This window comes from Pan troglodytes, chromosome 6 (genome assembly GCF_028858775.2).
Source record: "Pan troglodytes isolate AG18354 chromosome 6, NHGRI_mPanTro3-v2.0_pri, whole genome shotgun sequence".
Lineage (NCBI taxonomy): Eukaryota > Metazoa > Chordata > Mammalia > Primates > Hominidae > Pan > Pan troglodytes.
The window spans coordinates 122,957,228-122,980,579 of record NC_072404.2 but is presented as its reverse complement, the minus strand read 5'-3'; the positions used below and the strand labels follow the sequence as shown (position 1 = coordinate 122,980,579).

At 37.0% G+C, this 23,352-nt stretch overlaps 1 protein-coding gene across 1 annotated transcript in view; it reads right to left on the bottom strand.

The window, feature by feature from the left end:
- Window positions 1–23,352, bottom strand: part of BCAP29 (B cell receptor associated protein 29) — a 55,775-nt gene that overhangs the window by 17,172 nt on the left and 15,251 nt on the right. Inside the window, 5 exon segments of the mRNA XM_054687659.2 lie at window positions 2,763–2,871; window positions 7,109–7,244; window positions 9,007–9,157; window positions 19,161–19,261; window positions 22,283–22,389. Of these exon segments, the coding sequence (XP_054543634.2) occupies window positions 2,763–2,871; window positions 7,109–7,244; window positions 9,007–9,157; window positions 19,161–19,261; window positions 22,283–22,389 (604 nt within the window).

Below are 23,352 nucleotides of genomic sequence, written 5' to 3'. Positions count from 1 at the left end.
GACCGGGCGCAGTAGCTCACACCTGTAATCCCAGCACTTTGGGAGGCCGACGCGGGCAGATCACAAGGTCAGGAGATTGAGACCATCCTGGCTAACATGGTGAAACCCCATCTCTACTAAAAATACAAAAAAATTAGCCAGGCGTGGTGGCAGGTGCCTGTAGTCCCAGCTACTTGGGAGGCTGAGGCTGGAGAATGGCGTGAACCTGGGAGGCAGAGCTTGCAGTGAGCCAGATCCCACCACTGCACTCCAGCCTGGGTGACAGAGTGAGACTCCATCTCAAAAAAAAAAAAAAAAAAAAAAAAGAATAAAGGAAGGTATTCATTTATGAAAATAAGTAGTTTTCCTGGAAGAGACCTTTAAAGTCAATCTCCTTGGACATCAGAAGGTTTTTCCACTAAATACAATGTCTGTGCTAGGGTGATATTACTGCACGGAAGCACCGGTAATAGTTTACAAACTTTGGTCAAAATAGGAGTTGGAGGTTAAAAACTGAAGGTGTTTGCCACTACTGATAGAGTGTTCTTAGTAGCTGCCTTCAGAATGCCACTTTTTAAATTTGGGGCTAACTAGCTTAAATAAACATTTGTATTTACGTTTTGTTTCCAATAATACACTTGGGAGAAAATGTTTCACTTAGATTTAAGTAACACAAAGGATAAGAAAATTCATATGGAAAACACCCTATTTTCCTCTAAAAAAAAAACATTGCTTTTTACTCAATTTTCAAATGTAAGATCTCTTTCTAAATCTTTCTTAAGCCTTGTCACCTTAACACCCTCAATATTTAGAAATCAGTGAATATTTTTGAGTGGTACTGTGCACAAAGCATTGTACCACTGAATTCATCCAAATCATGCACTATTAATTGATATATTTTCTTAGTTCTTACCTTACTGAATTTAACTGGTTTAGGTCAACAGAACATGACCAAGGAAACACCTTCTTTAGAAATGGAACTCTGATCTTCTCAAGGTCATTACAAATGTTATTTTTTAAAAAAACTTAGGGTAAATAAAACGTGTTCATAAAATATTATACATCTTGCTGGAACCAAACAGGACACACTCAAACAGGTAAAATCTGCCTTTACCTGAACACTAATTCACTTTGAAAGTAGCTCTGCAGTCTATACTTCAAACACAGAAGCTGGTATCAGTTGTTATCAGATTGTAAACACAATGCTTACATTGTCAAAGAGTTCATTTTCTCTAAAATCTGATTTTGTCTTTTAAAGAAATGCTCATGTAATACTAAGTTAAGTTTTATGCTAGATTTAAAGAGTTAAAACTCAAAATATCTCAGAGCTGGAATTTTTGAAAGGTGAAAGGAGAAACTAAATTGCGCAGGGTTAAGAGAAGTGTAGCACACATACACTCCTGTCTATCTTTTATTTTTGTGCCACCCTGCTTACAACATAAGAAAAGAGATTCTTGGTGGATACAGAAAAAAGAAAGCAGGATTTTGAAAGAATATTTTTGTGTTTTGGAAATAGATGGTTTCATTCTTCAAAAGAATTAGTAGCAATATTTTATGCAGGGTTAAAAAAGAACACTAGTTTCTCTTCTGAAATGTCTGTTGTAAACGGTAGGTAACTATTAAATTCATTTTCATATAAACAATAACATTTCTTGATCATGTTCGAAATCTTTTGGAATTACAGAAAAGGCAACAGTACCAACTAGAAGATTCTTGAATTTTGGGCTATACTATGCCAACTACATAATATACCACTTTGTCTATAAGGGTAATTTATTTTTTAACTTATTGCTTCTGAACTGTCTTCTTTTTTTCACTTGAAATAATAAGGAGGAAAGTGACTAAAGAATTTTGTATCACATAAATATTCTCCAGCGGATTTCTGTTCTATTCACAGAATTAGCTTTTATTTTTATGTTTTTCATCTCAAATTCAAATACATCCTGATTGAAGTAAACCCTATCCAAACAACGTCCCTTAACACCAACTGAAAGTGAGGTTTCTCAGTGTCTGGCCAACATAAAAAACTATCTGTTGTATGCAGAAATGTTGCAAATCATCAAGCCACAAACTTACACTGAGTTTTCTTGGATGACCCTGAATTTGGGTTATCTACTTTTCTGTGCTGTGCAGATGCAACAAAAATAATTTGTTCTTTGACTAAGAAAAAAACACTAGCAAAACTGTTTTTTTTTAATGTAGAAGAAATTGCTGCCTTCAGGAAAATGGAGTTGGGATGCTCCACTTCAAGCCTACACTGCAATGTTATGTGGGAAGGAGGCACTCAAATTCTTAGCTGACATCCCAGATATTGTTGCCTACTCTGTGCCTACCCATCTCTTTCAAGGAACGCTTTCCTTATGTCTAACAGGTAGAATATATTAGTGCTTGAAATAAACAATATATTTTCTTGTAAGAAAACTGTTACCCTACAATTGCTTCTCTGAGAGGAGGAATATACGATGATGGAAAAATGTGATTCTTTTTATAAAAACACATTTATAAACAACTTTTTAGGAACACAGCTCTTTTGCTAAGGCAAGAACATCTGTATTTACAACACAGATCTGAAACACCTACATGTTTTTCTGTATAACAGAGCATGTTTCTCTTGGCTGACACAATGTTTTATCTTCATATTTGAACAAGAATTCATAAATAGGTCATTCTCGGTATCTTAGAAGAACATTTAGGCATTAGTTTTGTTTTAGGAAAAACAGTGAAGTGTACAGCATAAAATATCATGCTAGTCGTTTTACTTTTTCACATGTACACAAAGTTACCATCTGAAGTCTTCCTTAATTCAGTTTTCAGTTTCTCCTGGTCTTCTACTAGTTTTTTATTTTCTGCTTCCAAAACACATTCTTCATCTTTACCATGGCTTTTCAAAATCTATTGCAAAAGGAGATACAGGAAGAAATAAGCTTAGATTGCAATAGCCAGACATTCTTACAGAAAATAAGCTGAGTAACCTATCTAAAATTACCTGTTTATAATTTATTCTTTGTCCTTTTCAGAATTTTATAGTTTTCTACAATGTACTTTTGCTAACAGAAACTTAATATTTGGGAAACACACAAAGAAGATTTACTATTATGGCAAAATCTCTAAAATGAACATAAGAATTTCTAGTTGTTGTGATTAAAATAATGTTCTCAAAAGTATTTAGGTAAATAACGTCAGTCTTTCTTCCTCAATTAATGAGAAATGTAAATCTAAGGGAAAAAAACAGTTCTGAGGATGATATTAATTAGAAAACCATTATGTTCTGATTGTAGAGCTATCTACTCAGCCTATTTTTATACAGACAAATTTGTAAGAGAAGAATATGTCAGAGTGGAGATGGGTAAGTGGGAAATGACAGGACCATTTCTACAGCTGGAAAGTTCTAATTTTCATTGAATAGTTTCCAAATTACTGTTATTCCATTAATCCTTTATAATGCTCTTTATATTTTAAAATTGATTCTGGCTTTAAAAATGTTAGTGTTTGTAGCTTATCTTTTCTAGGCAAGAAAAATTAAGATCCATATAGTAAAACAACTGATCAAAATAAAATTATCATGGAGTAAAAATTTAATAATCTGTATTGTGAACAGAAACTATAATTATCATCAGAACTAAGAAGCTGACTTAAAGAAATGATAAAGCATTTAAATTACCTAGAAAGACAAAGTAAATGTTTGAAAAACATAATATGTATACTGTTGTGGGTCAATAGATTAAATAAAGAGGCAGGCAGCAACTTTTTTTTTTTTTTTTTTTTTTTTTTTTTTTTTAAGAAACAGGGTCTCACTCTGTCACCCAGGCTGGAGTACAGTGGTGCAACCCATAGTCTCTTCAGCCTTGACCTCCTGGGCTTAAGTGATCCTCCCATCTCAGCCTCTTGAGTAGCTGAGACTATAGGCGTGTGCCACCATGGCAGGCTAATTTTACAAAAAATTATATATATATATATATATGTGTGCATATATATGTTTATTTATATATATTTATATATAAATATATATAAATATATATTTATATATAAATATATATAAATATATATTTATATATAATTTTAAAATATATTTATATATTTATATACATATAAAATTTTAATATATTTATATATTTATAAATATATTTTTATATATACAAATTATATATATAAATTTATAGATCTATAAATTTATATATTTATACACGTGTGCGTGTGTGTGTGTGTGTGTGTGTGTATACTGTATTGCCCAGGCTGGTCTTGAATTCCTGGCCTCAAGCAATCCTCTCACCTCAGCCTCCCAAAGTGCTAAGATGACAGGCATCAGCCACTGCACCTGGCCAGTGGCAGCAACTTGATACTGACAGGTTCTATAGTCAGGTAAAAAAGGAACACAGGAGAATTTTAAACAGACTAACATAAGAGAGGAATTTCTACTGCAGGGTGATTCATTTTCTAATGTAAGCCAATATATTCATCAAAACACAAAGTTCTACTGAGCAATGACTACATGCAAATATTCTTACAATGCAAGGTGCTGTAAGAGATAAAAATATAAGAGAAACATGGTCTCTACTTTTGAGTAACTTCAATCTAGTAGAAAGGATGAAACGAGCATAAAAACTGTAGCACAAGACCAAATACAGTACTACTGTGCTATATAGAGATTAGGCAGCTCAGAGAAGGAATTAAAGCTCTAATGCATATATTATATAATCCCAAGGACTGTTTTTTGGAGAAGGGAGGATTGAAATACATTCTGAAACTAAAGGAGCCTCATATCTTCTCAGATTAAAAGTTTTTCTTTTTTGTAAAGAGCAGCACAAGAAAAAAATTTCTCCAAATCTCTTTTAATGTGTTGCCTACTTCAAGTTGAAAACAACTCCAGCTATTACTTCACTGAATTCAGTTCATAAAATCTCCAGTGATTACCCAAATTAGAAGAGAATCATTGAGTTGCAGGAACGTTTTCGCTGACTGCTTGAATTTTCATGCCATTGACTTGGAAAAGGTGGATTTGTGTTAGTCTTGTAAATAAGCTTTCACTACTGCACCTGTAAACTTGCCTAAATTTATGATGTGTAACTTGACGCTGGAGAAAGACCAAGAACACTGAAATCTGAAATTTAATGATTACCAGCTACAACAACGCAAGCGTTCACTGTCTCATCCAAATTATCCCACCTTGGTTAAGTTACGTGGCTGGAAAAAAAAATCAGGGCAAAGTAAAGCTCTATCACACTGAAGTAGTAAAATTAAAAGTTAATTGGTCTTTCATAATTATTTCATTTCTCTAACTGAATATCAGAACAGAAAGGGGTCATAGGTACCACGTGGAAATTGTTCTATCGGATAACATAGGAGTTGAGGGCACAAAATAATGTGGTTATGAATGTGGATTCTAGAGTCAGGCTGCTTAGGTTCAAATTTTAGTTCTGTCACATATCAGTTGAATGATCTTGTACAAGTCACTTAACCTTTCTATGCCTCCATTTCCTCATCTATAAAATGCAGATAATAACAATACCAAACTCAAGGGACTTTTGTGAAAATTAACAGTTAAAAACCTTGTTGTGAAGCATATGAAGCAATACCTGGCACAATGTTAACTATTATTTATAGCTAAGGAACTTTGAGGCCCATTAACATAGGTGATTTGTGCTAGGTCACATGTTGGAACTAGCACCTAAGTCTCTCGGATCTCAGGGTAATGCAGTTTCCACTGGATAATGTGTCTCTGATAGAGAATGAAGAGGTATGGCTGGGTGCGGTGACTCTTGCCTATAATCCCAGCACTTCTGGAGGCCAAGGTGGGAAGATTGCTTGAGGCCAAAAGTTTGAGATCAGTCTGGGGAGGAAGGGAGGGAAGGAGAGGAAAGGGAGGAAAGGAAGGAAAAGGAAAGAAAGGAAGGAAGGACAAAACAAAGGGGGTGTTTTCACAAGCTTATCTTTCCTTAGCTTATTTTTCAAAACCTACATGAGTACCTTGAAACAGACGTCATCTTTTATATTCTCACTTATGGCCTTTGTTGGTCACTTTATTGGTCAATTAGTTATACTCTGGGCACTGACAGCTGCTTTTATGTGCTGCTCAAAGACTTTCTCCCCACTATGTACTGGCTTTAGCCCAGCATATCTGTGCCTCCTCTGATTGGGTCACAGCTATGCAGGAAGCAGCAAATCAGAACAGTATGGAAACAAAGGAGAGGAAAACAAACAAACAGAAAGAATAAATCACGCAGGGTCAAGGAATTGGTAATCATGACATAAGTTTCCTTGCATGGGTAACTGGTTCTGAAAACAATTCCAAGAGAAAAGTTGCAAAAGTATTTTGAGGAAGGTGCTTTTTTTAAAAGGGCAAGACTAATTTAAGTGTATTAAGTATGGTATGTATGAGAAAAATAACACTTTCCATTTTCTTAGAGCTAAAGAATAAGAGGAAAACAACTGAAGAGGAAAAAAAGCAGTGTTCTGATGGTTACAAATCATTACTCTAAAATGATGTGTATAATTTTAAATTAAGATATGTACATGATCAGTTGTTCTATAAATACAAGGCTGCGTGCTTTTGAGTTTAGTTATCACTATTAATCAAAGCTTTAATGACTGTGTTTTTATTTTTGCCACTGTGAAATGAGATCAAAAGATAGAAAATAAAGGAATAACATTAAAGATTTCAAATATTATATGCAATTATCAATCTGGCATCAATGACGTTTCTCTGCTTTCTATAAACCAATCATTTAAAAGAAAACTAAAATCTAGGCTTAAAAATACTTTAACTGAAAAAGAAATAGAAACAGTTATAAAGACTTGCTTTAGATTATAAAATAAACCTAACGGTAATGAAGGAATTAAAATTCATATTCCCAGAATACTATTTTCTCCTTAAATCACAGAAAATAGGTCCAATGGTATAAATCCACTATGGAGAAAAAGCAAATCTAAATAATAGTAAAAATATTAGTGGGAACAAGCATTTCTACAGAACAGTAAAACTATTCTTGAAATAATCATTACATAAAATACTGTTAATTATGGTCATTTTCTGCTTATAAAATATAAAAATGCTCTTTTTGATGCTGAAAACAAATGCATTACTCCTCGGGAACACCAACAACATTTAATTTTTACAAAGAAAATTAAATACCCTTTTTAGTTTTTCATTTTCTTCCATAAATTTTTTGGCAGCCTTGTTAGTATTTTCTGCTTGAGTTTTAAGTACACCTTTGTTTGACAGTTCTTTTGCCAGTTGAGTAATAAGCGTAACCAGACGTCTCAACACTCTAAGAAAAAAAACCAGAATAATGTATTACTGGCCAATCACCAGAAACTTATTTTAAAACAGTCATTGCCAAATTACTCCCCATTAGATATAGGTGTGGTGGTGGCAGATAATGTTTAGGCAGAACCCATTATTCTTTTTTTAATTCAAGTCTCTTAGTAAAAACAGGCCCGTGTCTCATTCCTTTGGAATCTTTGTTAGAAGACCAGCATTTAGAATACAGGTTCAGTGGTACTTATTTGTTTTCCTGTAGAAGGCTTTAGCTTGGAGGAATAGAAACAGGAAAATTTCAGACAGTGTGACAGGGCCAGTAGGAGAATTATTTTTTTTGGCCCAGTTCAAATTCTGCTATTTAAGGAACATTGTGTAAGGTCAAACAAGCCGAAGAACAGCTCATTCACATCTGTTTATGGGTAACTGCCATTGTTAGAAGAAATAGTGATGACTATCTTCAATTATTCATTCAGCAGACATTCCTTTACTCAGGAAATGCTAAGTGTTAAGACACTCTGCTAGGCACTGCAGACACAGCGGAAAACAGCAAAGTCCATGCCCTCGGGGGGTTTAGCTCCTAGTTGTGGAAGCAAAAGTTAAAACAGTATTTAATTACAACCATGAATGACACTAGAAAATGAAGTATATATACATTCTTTGAGCACTTGTAAGAGAAGACCTACCTACTTTGTGGGTAGTGATGGCCACAGAAGGCTTTGAGAAAGAGGCTAATGGATGAGTAAGAGTTAGCCAGGAAATGAGGAAAGAAAAGAGTGTTCTGGCAAAAGGAATAGCTTGTGTAAAGACTCTAAAATGGGAAAGAGTTAGGTACACCACAGAACTCAATCAATATCTGTTGCAAGATGGAATGAATGAATAAATGGTGAAGGTCTGTAAGGGTGGAATGTATTGTACATGTCAGAGACACGTATGAGACAAGGCTCCAAAGAGAGGCAGGAGCCTAATCATTCAGGGCCTTATGGACTGGGCAAACCTACAAGCTGTTAAATACTGTTTGTTACTTGGGTATATCATCTTTATTCTTTTACAAAGATGTTATAAAAAAATCTACAGGCCGGGCGCGGTGGCTCACATCTGTAATCCCAGCACTTTGGGAGGCCGAGGCGGGAGGATCATGAGGTCAGGAGATCGAGACCATCCTGGCTAACACAGTGAAACCCTGTCTCTACTGAAAATACAAAAAAATTAGCAGGGCACAGTGGCAGGCGCCTGTACTCCCAGCTACTCAGGAGGCTGAGGCAGGAGAATGGCGTGAACCCAGGAGGTGGAGCTTGCAGTGAGCCGAGATTGCGCCACTGCACTCCAGTCTGGGCGAGAAAGCAAGACTCCATCTTAAAAAACAAACAAACAAACAAAACTACAGTAGGCTGGGTACAGTGACTTGTGCCTGTAATCTCCGTACTTTGGGAGGCTGAGGTGGGAGGATCACTTGAGGCCAGGAGTTTGAGACCAGTCTGGGCAACATAGTGAGACCCCATCTCTACAAAAAATTTAAAAATTAGCCCTACATGGTGGTGTGCCGCCTGTAGTCCTAGAAATGAGAGGTTGAAGAGGCAGGATCACTTGAACCCAGGAGTTTGAAGTTACAGTGAGCTATGAAGGCACCACTGCACTGCAGCCTGGGCAACAGAGCGGAAGGTTGTCTCTCTTAAAAAAAAAAAAAAATCTACAGTAAAGGTGGACAAAATGAGAAAGGGAAGCATAAGTCATGTTTTTAAATTGTGCTTCTATTATTATTTTTTACTTACAGCCAAAAAAATAGTGAAAATCCAGAAATGTAAAGATTTCTTTGAGACCTAAAAAGTTTCATCTGTGTGTGTTCATAGGCATCAGGTCTGCTGGTGGAGCTCTTCTCAATGGTATGAACTGAGGAATATTTCCTTACTTCTCTCACAGCATCTATTACAGAACAAAAGAAAACAGTACTTTTGGCTTTTACGAATATAAACTTGTTAAAAATGGAAAGCAGTTTTAGAAAAACTGACTAAACTTTTAAATAATGGACTTTAGGCAGAGGCGACCTTTATGTCATTCCGTCTACAGTACCCGGGAACTTTTCATGCTCAAAGTAGGTGCTCTATAAATGGACACTAGTAGCAAATTTTGAATTACTATAGCATTTTTTAAATTATTCATCTAGTACTTACCATCATTTTATTGTTTCTCGTCTCTAACTACACTGCAAACTATTATCCTTTACATTTTCTGTCTCTAAGATGACTAAAATTCAGCCTATTGACAATGACAGATGTCATATCCCATTACAATCAATTCCAAGAGACTATCCCATTTCTCTTAGTACACTAGCATTTTATTACATATTATTACTTTAAATGATTGAGATTTTCAAAATATTTGGTTATACTGAAATTTCCACTGGCATAAGTTTGTTAACATGGGATTTGATCTGTGGTGGCATACACTCCTCCGACTAGTGCATAGCAGCTGCTACTGGAAAGGTTCAGACAGCTGCTCCTTTGATGCTTTCAGTTCTGGGAAGTCTCAGATGCAGGGGAACCACTTCTTTCCAGTGGAAAATAGATATCAGCTTATAAGGGTCTACATTGAGTACATTCTTAGTTCCTGGATTCTTGTATGTACTAGGGAAGGCATCTGCCTTATAAGGTCTCAAAAGCCAGTGGAAGTATATGAACAAGTTTGAATGCTCCCCTTTCATGCGACCAACAGAAGTCTTGGGTAAGAGTTATTGCCACACAAGGAGACTCCAGTTAGAAAACTGGGGCCTTTTTGACTACTATTTTATTTTTAGCAGCTTTATTGAGATATAATTCACATACCATAAAAATTTACCTCTTTAAAATGTATAATTCAGTAGTTTTTAGTATATTCACAAAGTTGTATAACCATTACCACTATCTAATTTCAGAACATTTTGGTCACCCCACAAAGAAAATCTATACACATCCCTCAGCCCCTGGTGACCAGCAATCTGCTTTCTGTCTCTACAGAACTACCTGTTCTAGACATTTCATATAAACTGAATCATATACTATCTGTTCTTTTGTGTCTGGCTTCCTTCACTTAGCATAATGCTTTCAAAGTTCATCTGCACTGTAGTATGTGTCAGTACTTCATTACTTTTATGGCTGAATAATATTCCATTGTATGAATGTGGTAACATTTGGTTTATCTATTCATTGGTTGATGGCATTGAGCTGTTTCCACCTTCTGGCTATTACGAATAATGCTGCTACGAACATTCATGTGCAAGTTTTATATCGACATGTGCTTTCACTTCTCTTGGTACATACCTAAGAGATGAACTGCTGGGCCATATGGTAACTCTATGTTTAATTTTTGAGGAACTGCCAAACTGTATTCCAAAGCAGCTGTACTACTTTACATTCCCACAAGCAGTGTATGTTGGTTCCAATTTCTCCATATCCTCAGCAACACTTGTTATTATGTTTTTGATTATAGTCATCCTAGTGGGTGTAAAGTGGCATTTCTTTGTGGTTTTGATTTGCATTTCTCTGATAGCTAATGCTGTTGAACATCTTTTCATGTGCTTGTTGATCATTTGTATATCATCTTTGGAAAAATATCTATTCAGATCCTTTACCCATTTTTAAATTGGGTTATTTGCTTTATTTGTCTCCCAAATGTCTTTCATAGAATTTTTTTCAAACTGAGAATTTTATAATGGATACTCATTACATATAGTTATGTTTCTGTAGTCTCTTGACATATAATACTTTTTTAAAAAGGTGCCAGGCCAATTGTTTTCTAGAAAGTTGTCACATTCTGGCTGGGTGTGGTGGCTAACACCTGTAATCCCAGCACTTTGGGAGGCAGAGGCAGAAGGATAGCATGAGGCCGGGAGATGGAGACCAGCATGGGCAAAATGGCAAGACCCTGTCTCTTTTTTTAAATATTAAAAAATAAATAAATAAGCACAAAGAAAGTTCTCACATTCTGAATTTGTCTGAGTGTAGTCCAATTTCTTTCTCTAACTCCTGTATTTTTAGAAAACCAGAAGTCAGACTTGATTGCTTCTGCCAGGCCTCAGAAAGTAAAAATAAAATAAAACAAATACTTGATTGGATAAGGTTTAATACTTTTGGCAAGAATCCCTCATAGTTTATGCTGTGTAATGTTAGTTTGTCTCATACTTTTTGATGCTAAATTTGATTACTTAGTTAAGATGGTGTATTAGTAAGGGATCTCCAGGGAAAAAGAACCAATAGGGTGTGTGTGTGTGTGTGTGTGTGTGCGTGTGTGTGTGTATGGCGAAGAGTGGTACAGGGGGCAGACAGAGAGAGAAAGAGAGAGAGAGAGCTCAAGATTTATTTTAAGGAACTGGCTCATATGCTCGTAGAGGCTTGTTAAGTTTAAAATCTGGAGGGTAGACTGGCAGTCTGGAGATCCAGGGAAGAAATACATCTTGAGTCCAAAGGCAACCTGCGGGCAAAATTCCTTTTTGCTTAGAGGAGGTCAATCTTTGTTCTATTAAGGCTTTCAGCTGATTAGATAAAGTCCACTAACCTGTTTTTATTTTCCCTTTTACTGTTGAAATCTGGTAGTGTGAGTCTCCCAATTTTGTTATTTGTAAAGATTTTTTGACTGTTTTATGAGTTCTTTGCATGTCTGCATAAATTTTAGAAGCAACTGATCAACTGCTACAAAAATGCCTGTTGGGTTTCTGACTGGGACTGTGTTATGTCCGTAGAATTTTGGAAGAACAAACATTTTAATAATATTGAGTATTCCAACTGATGAAAAATCCCCATTTATTTTGATCTTAATTTCTTTCAGCAATGTTTTTATAGTTTTCTGTATAGAGCTGTTGTGCCTCTTTTATAAAGTTTATTTCTAAGGTTTTTAGGCTTCTTGGTGTACTTAGAAAATGGATTTTTAAAAATGTCATTTGCCTATTGTTTACTGCTTATAGTATAGAAATACAATTACTGATATACTGAATTTTTGTATACTGACCCACCTGTATTTTGTGACCCCACTATATTAATTTCTTTGACATAATAACTTTCTTGTAGATACTTTAGGATTCTTTCTTTCTTTCTTTTCTTTTCTTTTCTTTTTTTTTTTCTTGAGACAGGGTCTCGCTTTGTCACCCAGGCTGGAGTGTAGTGATGTGATCACGTCTCACTGCAGCCTTGACCTCTTGGGCTCAAGCAACTCTCCCACCTCAGCCTTTTGAGTAGCTGGGACTACAAGCGTGAGCCACCATGCCTGGCTAATTTTTGTACTTTCTGGTAGAGATGGGGTTTAGCCATGTTGCCCAGGATGGTCTGCAACTCCTGAGCTTGAGCAAACTGCTCAACTCAGCCTCCCAAAGTGGTGGGATTACAGGAGTGAGCCACTGTGCCAGGCCAGGATTTTCTATAAATAATCATGTCATCTGCAAATAAGGATATTTTACTTCTTTCTTTGCAATCTTTAAGCCTTTCATTTCTTTCATGACTTATTATTACCCTGGCTAGGACATCTATTACTCAAATGAATAAACAGAGTGTAAATATCCTTGCCTTGTTTCCAATCTTATGGGGGAAGACTTTGATATTTAAGTATGATGCTAGCTTGAGGTTTTTTGTAGATCTTCATCAGAATGAGAAATCTTCCTTCTAAATCTTTAAAAAAAAAACTGAGTGAATATTATTTTTTTCACTGTCAATATTCAATATAATGGGTAGATATTATTAAGGTGGAAACTAAAATCACCGATTTTAAATCTTTTTTAAAAATAAACATTCAAACCTATAATTTTTCCTTTAAGCAGTGCTTTAATGGCATCTTAAAACTTTAATATATTGTATTTTCATTACTGTTCAGTTAAAATATTTTCTAATTTCCTTTGTGAGTTCTTTGACCCAAGGATTACTAACAAGTCTTGTTTAATTTTCAAACATGTATAGGTTTTCCAGATTTCTGTTACTGATTTCTATTTTCATACTCTGTAGGGGCTGGGCACAGTAGCTCTCATCTGTAATCCCAGCATTTTGGGAACAGGAAGGATCACTTGAGGCCAGGAGTTTGAGACCAGCCTGGGCAACAAAGCGAAAGTCTCTATAAAACAACAAAAACAAAACCCCCATACTCTATATGATTCCAATCCTTGGTAGGACTTCAATCCTTTGTATTTATTGAGACTTGTTTTATGGCCCAGAATACAGTGTATCTTGGTGAAGAGAGTTTAGTATATTCATGTGCCCTTGCAAAGATTATGTACAGCAGGGGTCCCCAACCCCCGGAACCATGCACCTGTACTGCTCCACGGCCTGTCAGGAATTGGGCTGCACAGCAGGAGGTGATTGGCAGGCCAGTGAGCAAAGCTTCATCTGTATTTACAGCCACTCCTTATCGCTCACATTACTGCCCAAGCTATCAGATCAGTGGTGGCATTAGATTCTCATAGGAGTGGAAGCCCTTTTGTGAACTGCGCGTGCAAGGGATCTAGGTTGCACGCTTCTTATGAGAATCTAATGCCTGATGATCTGCCACCATCTCCCATCATCCCCAGATGAGAATGTCCAGTTGTAGGAAACAAGCTCAGGGCTCCCAGTGATTCTACATTATGGTGAGTTGCATAATTATTTCATTATATATTACAATGTAATAATAATAGAAATGAAGTGCATATAAATTTAATGTGCTTGAATCATCCCAAAACCATCCCCTGCTCCTGCATATGGAAAAACTGTCTTCCATGAAGCTGGTCCCTGGTGCCAAAAAGGGTGGGGACTGCTGATGTACAGTTTACAGCTGTTTGGAGAGGCTTGATTTTTATACTTTTTTAGGGTAAGTCTGTTTTGCTTTAGGCCTTAGTTATAGTAAATTTCTAATTCCTGGGATATAGTCTCTATTCCTAAGGAGTAGCCCTTCTGTGATTTTAGTGGAAAGGTTCAAGGTCTTTACCAAGCCCCTCTAACGTGATGAGGCTCATACTCCAAACTCTGTCTCTCCTTTGTGGCCAGCAGCCAAAATTTCTTCTCAGCCTTGCTGCTTTTTGCTGGCTGTTCCTTTTCATTGATCTCCTTGGAATCTTTCCTACACATCCATGGTTGAAGAGTCAACCAAGAATTTAAGGGGAGTTTACATGTGGATTTTGGGGTTCCCTTTTTGGGTTCTCTCCTTTCTTAGACATCCTTCTTATTTTTGAATCTATCTGACCTCTGACCCCTTAAGTCAGTTAAGACTGTCTTTTTGCTTTGAGTTCTATATAGTTGTCTATGCCACATGACTGGAAAGCGGTTGGAAGAAAGGCTATATAAATGTGATCACACCCAGTATGATTCCCTTCTTTTAAGGGTTGACGTCTCTTTAGTTTCTGCCTGCTTTTGGTTGCTCTACAAGGCCTTCAAATACCTTTTTTCATATTTTATCGAGGGTTCATAGTTTTTAACACAGGAGAAATAGTCTAATACAACCCGTTTTGCTATGACCAAAGCCAGACTCCTATGTCTTTAACAAAATTGTTTTAATTTATTGAGGCAAAATTCATATAACATAAAAGTAAACACTTTAAAGTGAACAATTCAGTCGTGCTTAGTATATTCACAATGCTGTGCAACTACCACCTCTATCTAGTTCCACATTTCCATACTCCAAAATAAAACCCAAATAAATCACTCTAAAACTTAAAAAATCCTTAATTTTTGACTTTATATTTGTATGCCATATCTATTCCTGAAAGTCTTAGTTTCTAATACCATGAACATACTAATTTGCTTGATGCTGCACTATACATAAAACATATTTTAAATTACCAACAATAAAACTATTATAAAGTTTCAGATTTCATTGTAATCCTCTTGGTTCTTAAAATGTACCTTACCAGCGAGGTAAAAAGTTAAGAGTACTATGTTCAAGAGTAATTATTTTTCTCTGTGTTATATATTGCAATCTGATGTACTATTCAGTTCATTTGTTCTGACTTATTTTCAATTCTACAGCTTGCTTTTTTCTAGCTCTGTACAATTTGAAGTTTAAATTCTAGAACAGTTTAAGAAGCAGTAGTAATATCTGTTTTCTGAAAGCAGTAGGGTTTCTTATAAAACTATCTGGTTTTTTGCTTTTTTTTTTCAAATAGGGGTCCTTTTTGATAACTTTCTATAATTTTTCTATATAAATTAGTCTGCTTAAATTTTCTATATCTACTGGTGTTCATTGGTAAATCATATTTTTCTACAAAATTATACATTTTATCTAGGTTTTCCAATTTATTTGCATAGTTATATAAAGTAGTCTCTTAAATGATCTTTAGAAAATTTCCTGTATCTTAATGGCTATTTCCCCTTTGTCATTTCTCAGATTGCCTCAATAATATAGTAAGAGCATGCCAACCACTACCAAAAAACCAACAAAGATAATATATATTTACGACTTATTTTGAATAGGCAAATAGTGAGTACTATGAAGGATCATTATGCTTCGTGATTCATCTTCCTTGGTAATTAAATGGGAATAATACTCCTGAATCCATTATGCAGAAAAGCTGAAGATTAACCAATAATATTAAAAAGGTTTATTAATGTCAATGGTCATGTAAACATACCTGTAGAATACATCACCTGTATACTAAAAAGGTAACTATGTCTGAAAAATGGAATGGAGTCAACAATAAGGGAAGGATGTGACATATAGTCAATTTTCTATAAACCATCTGAAGATGATCCAATTTTAGATCAGTTATGGAAACTTTCAAATTCCTGGGATGCATTTCTGCTAACACTAAACATACTCTTGAAATTCCCACTTCCATTCCGTCTCTTACCAGCACCTAAAATACACACACATGCACACACACTTGTATGCACACACTCAGTTAGTGTTGGCTCTAAGAATACAAATACTTCTTAATAGCTACCTTATTTTGGCTGGGTGCAGTGGCTCACGCCTGTAATCCCAGCACTTTGGGAAGCCGAAGTGGGTGGATCGCTTTGAGCTCAGGAGTTTGGGACCAGCCTGGGCAACATGACAAAACCCTGTCTCTATTAAAAAAACAAAAATTAGCCAGGGGTTGGTGGCTCTCGCCTGTAGTCCCAGCTACTTGGGAGGCTGCAGCTGGAGAATTACTTGAGCCTGGAAAGTGGAGGTTGCAGTGAGCCGAGATTGCACCACTGCATTTCAGCCTTGGTGACAGAGTGAGACCCCGTCACAAAAAAAAAAAAAAAAAAGAATACATATAAAAAGAAAATGTATAAAAAAGTTACCTTATTTAGAGAGATAACCAAGAAAAAGGAAATAAATTTCCAAGTAAAATATAAATTAAGCATGAGTAATCCACTGGTTTTGCATTATTTACATCATTGTAGTGGACTCAAACATCAGACTCTGCACTTTACATATGTTACTGCGTTTAAATCTTAAAACACGAAAGTAGGTGTCATTACTCCATTTTGGATGGAGACCTAGAGGATAAGCACCTATCTGGTTGCCTTAACTATCCATGATGTCCTTGTTCTCTGGGAATTAATTGCCCTGTTTACCCAAAGATGCAGGCTTCAGCCAGCAGTCATGATTCTCCCTTGTGACCTTCCTGGTTACAGGAGATGAGGAGTAGATACCTGGTGCTAGCTGGTCCAATTTTTTTTCCTTTGATGTGGAATTGGGATTCAGAGATGATGAATTAACCCTTGCATATGTCTGGAATGGGTACCACACCTGGCAGCTGCGTGGTACCCATTTACTGCCTTGGAGATAGACAGAATATCAGAGTCCATAATAAAAAAGAATGAAGTATATATAGGAAAAATGTATGGCCAAGAAAAGGACATTTCAGTTCAAGGTACTAATCCCTCCCTGGAATTTGGCTTCCTTCCTTTCTTGGGCTACTCTGCAACAGCCCCGTATTTTATTACAAATTTTTCCTTTTTTGGTCAAGCGAGTTCAAGTTGGTTTCTTTTTTTTTGAGACAGAGTTTCACTCTTGTCACCCAGGCTGCAGTGCAATGGCGCGATCTCGGCTCACTGCAACCTCTGCCTCTCGGGTTCAAACAATTCTCCTGCCTCAGTTTCCTGAGTAGCTGGGATTACAGGCACGCGCCCCCATGCCCGGCTAATTTTTGTATTTTTGGTAGAGACAGGGTTTCACCACGTTGGCCAAGCTGGTCTGGAATTCCTGACCTTAGGTTGATCCACCTGCCTTGGTCTTTCGAAGTGCTGAGATTACAGAGGTGAGCCACCGCGCCCGGCCAAGTTTGTTTCTAATGTAACCAAAAGAACTTATACTACAACTCCCCTCCCTTACATGATAAGTGACAGTTTTCAATAGAAATTTTTGTGATAATTTTAGAGTTAGAAGATCATAAAATCAGGAGCTGCAGAGATTCTTTCCATCTCTCCTTTATTTCACAAGATGAATAAATCAAACCCAGGAAATAAAAGCCATTTCAAAGGTCCTTTAGTTAGCTGGTGGCAGAACTGGAACCGGTTTTCCTTATTGTTCTTTACTGACTTCTCATAACTAGTTATATGGCTAGAGATTCAATCCATAACATTAATAATGTACCATGAGACAAATATTTACATCTTGAAAAGAGGCACAAATCATTCACACCTTTCTGTTTTTGACAATACCATCCCTTCTCATACCAGATGTTCTTAGTTTTATAAAGAGGATTCTATTTGAGAGATTGGTGGTTTGGAACATGGAAGACATTTTCTGACAAAACAGTGTCAAAGATGGCGGTTAGGGTCCCAAGTTCGCCTCTCTAAATCCTATATAACCAACAACACAACAACTCTGAGGGAATTCTGAGGGAAAACATACTCTGTGCAAGAAGGGGCATTTCAAGAAGTAGCTAGGTAATCTTAGACAAGTCACTCAATTTCTCTGAGCTCAGTAACAACTGGAAAAACATGGTGATTATTAAGACTCATGGAACTTCTGGTTTGACAAGAACCTAAAGGTCTACTTTTAATTTTTAAAATACTGTTACCATGAAAATTTAAAACATGCTGAAAAACGAGTACGGATATTATGTAAACAAATGGGCATGGTCATTTCCCAATAAAACTTTATTTACAAAAATAGGTATTTGGCCCACAGGCTATATAGGTTGCTGACCCTGCTATGTAACAATGCTGTTATCACAACCAAAGTTAACAAAAATTCCCTAATATTATACAATCACTCCATATTCAAATTTTTGCGGTAGTCCCCAAATCTATGTTGCAGTTTTGTTTGTTTGTTTGTTTTTTTAAGGAAGGATCTTGCTCTGTTGCTCAGGCTGGAGTGCAGTAGTTCACTGCAAACTTGAACTTCTGGGCTCAGGCAATCCTCTAGTCTCTCAGCCTCCCGAGTAGCTGGGACTATGGGTGCACATCACCACACCTGGCTAATTTTTACATTTTTGTAAAGATAAGGTTTTGCTATGTTGCCCAGGCTAGTCTCAAACTCCTGGACTCAGGCAATCCTCCCGCCTTGGCCTCCCAAAGTGCTAGGATTACAGGCATGAGCCATCGCGCCCGGCCATGTTTATTTTTTAATCCAGTCCAAATGCACACCCTGCATCTAAGACTCCTTTGGAGAGCCTAATGATTCTATTCTTTTATTTGCCTTTCTAACAGCTAAGCTCCTGGGTGCCTAGGACATCACAGTAACAAAGGAGAGACAACACCATGAAAAATAAAGTCTGGTAACTCTGAACAGCAAGGTATGCATTAATATACAGCATTTAAATCTTAAAATAACCTAGAAGGGGTTAAGAATCATTGTGCCCTGTTGAAACTTAAGCTTGAACATACAGAATGGTAGTTATCTATCAACTGTGTATCAATATATCAGTATTCACTCTATGTACTATCGATATACTATATAAAGTCAACTGTACACCAATTGTAACATCAACTCTATTAATTAAAAAGAAATTCATTTAAAAAAATAGAGTTATATTTATTCAAAGAAGGGATCTAGTACTTACCTAGAAATAGAACAATCAATAGGATGATAATGGTAAGGAAAGCCTTGTTCCAAAAAGTTGCAATTTTACCCCAGACATTAAATGAAAAAATCTTCTGCCATCTGTAAAGCAATACAATTATATTAGGTATAAAATAACTAAAATAAAGTTTTGAAATACTTTTTAAATACTGAAGTAACATTTTAGTAATTGTGTAGCAAGTGAAAATTACAGAAATTTAATTTTAAAATTTATTAATTCTGACATGACAGAATATCTCATGAATTAAAAAACAACTCTTTCAAATTTAATAATAACCTGATATTTGATTATCCTCTGGTGGCTTAAATATTCTAAAAGTAAACCATACATGAGCAAAACCTTAAAAAGGAATTCTTGCAGTAGTAAAATATTCTATTGTTGATAGAAGCTACTACTCTGTATCTTTTTCATGGTCAGAGAAATGACTTAGAAATAAAGATATATTGTTCCAACAATTGGCAACATTTCAGGAGTGGGGTCTAACTCTGCATACTGATTTTTATATAGTACACTTTTAACTCCAAGTAAAAGTTTCTCTACTTTAACCATGAGGGAATTATAAAAACTACCCAGGTATTATATACATAAATTGAAAAAATCTTAAATACGTAGCTTGATAATTTTCACCCACACACTATATATATATATATAAAACCATGTAATTACTACAGATAAAGATGTGAACATAGAGGAAATGAGATGGGGAAATAGTCTAGGTGGATTGAACAGTATAAACAAAGACAGTGGTAAGAAAGCATGGGTTATAAATGGCAAAGTGGCAAAATAATCCATCACGCAATAGGAAAGGTAACAAACTTTGTACAAGGGCAATTTGAATGAGTAACACTTTAGTCAAAAGGAGGCAGAAAAATGTAGTAAGCACTTAAATAGCTTCAAGCACTTACAACTTGAAAAAAACAGTTTCACTTTAAGATTAGGACACATTTAAGATTTAAGATTAGGACAACTTTTAAGTAACTACTTGAAATTGGTGGGGTGAGGGAGATTCATACAGATGAATCGGTTCATTTTGTCTCTGCTTCCAAGTCCAAGCATTTTATATAGCCAATATTTAAATTATGCAATATAAAATTTTATATTTTTAAGAGAACATAAGTGGTAATACCTTGATCTAGGTCCAAATGTAAATTTACTTATTTCTTCAAGGTTTGGTGTGGTGTAAAAGGGAACGTAAGAGATCTCTCATAGGGAACAACTAGCAGTTGAGCACCTTATCATAGCTAATACCTATTGCGTTCTCACTATATTATGGTTCTAAGTACTTTTACATGTTTTATCTCATTTAATTACAACAACTACCATAAGGGGTAGACACCAGTACTATCTCCATTTTACAGATGGGGAAACAGATCAGAGAGGATCAAGAGCATGCCCAAGGTTAGTAACATGCAGTTATAGGTGACCTGATTTCTGAGCATGTGCCTTTAACCACTGGGTTATGTAAGAAAATAATAGAGACTAAATGATGAAATATTTTCTTTAAAGATTATGGTGATACAAATATAAAAGATAAAAAGATGTGGATACACACATAGGACATATTGTAAATGATCTGCGTGCATACATACCGTATTTTCTTTATATTTGTACATGAGAATACATTTATATATCATATGCAAATATACACACATCTATCTAATAGCTACTTGATCAGGATGGGTAAAATTTTTATTTGGCAGGAAGAAAAATATTGATCCATAAGTTACAGATCACTCTGATGGAGTAAAGATCAACTGACAATTTTTCCTTCTTTGCAAACCCTTAAGCCTTATCTATAAATTAGATGTTTATATACAAAATCTTTCTTTCTCTTGAGTATATAGGATTCTATCATTGCAAATATTACCAAAAAGCAAAACAGGGTGTTACTGAGTTTGAAACAAAACCTACAGGATGAGAGGCAGCATGATGGAGTAGAAAGAACACTGGACTAAGAGCCAGATTTTTTTCTAGAATCTGTCACTTACCAGCTAGGTAACCGTAGGCTACTTGCCCTCCTGGGTCTCAGTACGTGATATATAGAACATGGGTGGAATGGATCAAATAAGATCAAAGACCCTACAGTATAATTCAGTTTTTTTTCTTTAGTAAGAAACAACTTACTGAGCTTAGCTTAGCTGATAGAGAAGGACAGAAGAGAGCAGAAATCCAGGGAGGTAAGGAGCAAGTTAGGAGTTGTGAAAGACTATCTGGACCCTGAGCTAAGGTGAAACTTTAAGAAGTTTCTCCCAGTCCTGGGATTTTAATACACTTTAGTGGGTTATTTCTAGGATCTCACTTATGAAATACTTTCTTTTATGCCAGGAGTATGAACAAATGTCTTGCAACATTTTTATTACTTGTGTATTTCCCCATTCATACTATCAAATTTCTGGATCTAAAACTAAACGACTAAAAAGTAGGTTACTGCAAGGGTAAAATGAGCCACTGCTTGGCTTGAAACACTGTACTTGGTTCTTCAAGACCTTAGAAGTTCCGTCACTAAAGAACTAATGCTAATACATGGTTGTGATACTTTTCACATTCAGCACTTTTAATATACATTCGTTAATTTTATGTGAAATCAAAAGTAGTAAAATTGTCATTAAACATTAATGAAACTATTTAACGGTTACAAAGGCGAAAACTAAGAATAATTTATTGGCTTTGGTTTCTAAATTGCTGTTCCAGTGCCTCAGTGAAACACTTTTACATCCATGCTGTACTGTAAACATGATTTATCCACTTACATTTATTTAGTTCATGGCTCCAATTCAGGGCAATAAAACAAAGGTAAAACCTGAGACAAGGCAGGGCAGGTGTTGAAAGTATAATCGTTGCTTTATTATATCTGTAATCAACAGAATCAAAAGTATAGGCGCCTTTTCTTTTAGAAGGGAAGAAAAAGTTATTTCACTTGTACACGTAACAGAGTTTTATATAAAATGTTATTTTAATATTGTCATTATATACTACCTAATTCGTTAGGTGAGTTTATTCTCAAAGACTTTCGAAACTTTTTAATGTTCAGAAAACTTTTTCCATTTTACATTAGGAGCGATCCAATATTTATCACAGTTAACGATTTGAAGGTTTCCTACCTCTGAGGAGGAATAAAAGGTAGGCAGAAGATTAAAATGAGTCCTATTTCGGCATAAAGAAAGGTTGCCACTGCAGCCCATTGGAGTGTCATTTTTTTTCTTCACACCTAAATGGAGAAACACTTATTTTATCTTGCTTCCTTTCAAACAAAACCGGGTTCAAGGCCCCAAGGCGCAGCGTTTTTGTCCAGGGGATGGACAGTGTCCCACCTTCCCCCACCTGGGAAGGCAGGCACGGACCCCGGTCAGGAAGGGGAAAAGGGTGGCCCGGGAAGCGGGTGTCGCCACCTCCCTGGGAGTCGTGGGAACTGGCGAGGCGGCCCGCTGGCCACTGCCTTTTCCGCCAGCTTCGCGGCGACAGAAGCCCAACGCCTCCCTCCACCAACGCCCGGCTTCCCGGCCCTCCCGCTCCCAGAAGGCGCCGCGGGACCTCGACCACCGCGCCGCGGACCGGGCCGGGCCGGGTCGGGCCAGGCCAGCTCCGCGGGGTTCTCCAGACCAGGCAGCGGCGCTCTCCCTCCGCGGCCTACGCCCCACGGGTCCCCGGGTCGCAGCCGCCCTTACCCGCCGGCAGCCCGCCTGGCTCCCCGCGCTGCTCCGCCGCCGCCGACGCGCGGGACGTCAGACGCCGCGGCTGGGCGGGGGAGGGGAGCCAGGGCCCCACCCCGCCTCCCGCCCCGCAGGCTCCCGCCCGCGGGTCCGTCCCGGCTGAGGTCACAGGCGGCGCGACCACGTTTATTGGCAACAATTGTTTTCTAATTGGCGGCAGGTCAGAGAATGAGTTAGACTTTTGACCTCATGCTTGGAGGTCGGAGCGCAACTTCTTCAGGAGGACAGACTTTCCACTGCTAAGTGCGGCCCCGGCGGGAGGGTGCCGGGGTCCAGGTCTAAGGAGCGGCGCCGGGCGGCGGGGCTGGATTGGGTGGTGCAAATTCAGCGAACGCGCTTAAGACGCACTCCTTTCCGGTCACCTACTCTCTCTTCATGGTGGGAACTGTTTGTGTCCAGAATTAAGCTATATTTAATAAAGGGCCAGGATGAGGTGGTCGTGCAGCATTTTGTTCTGGAGA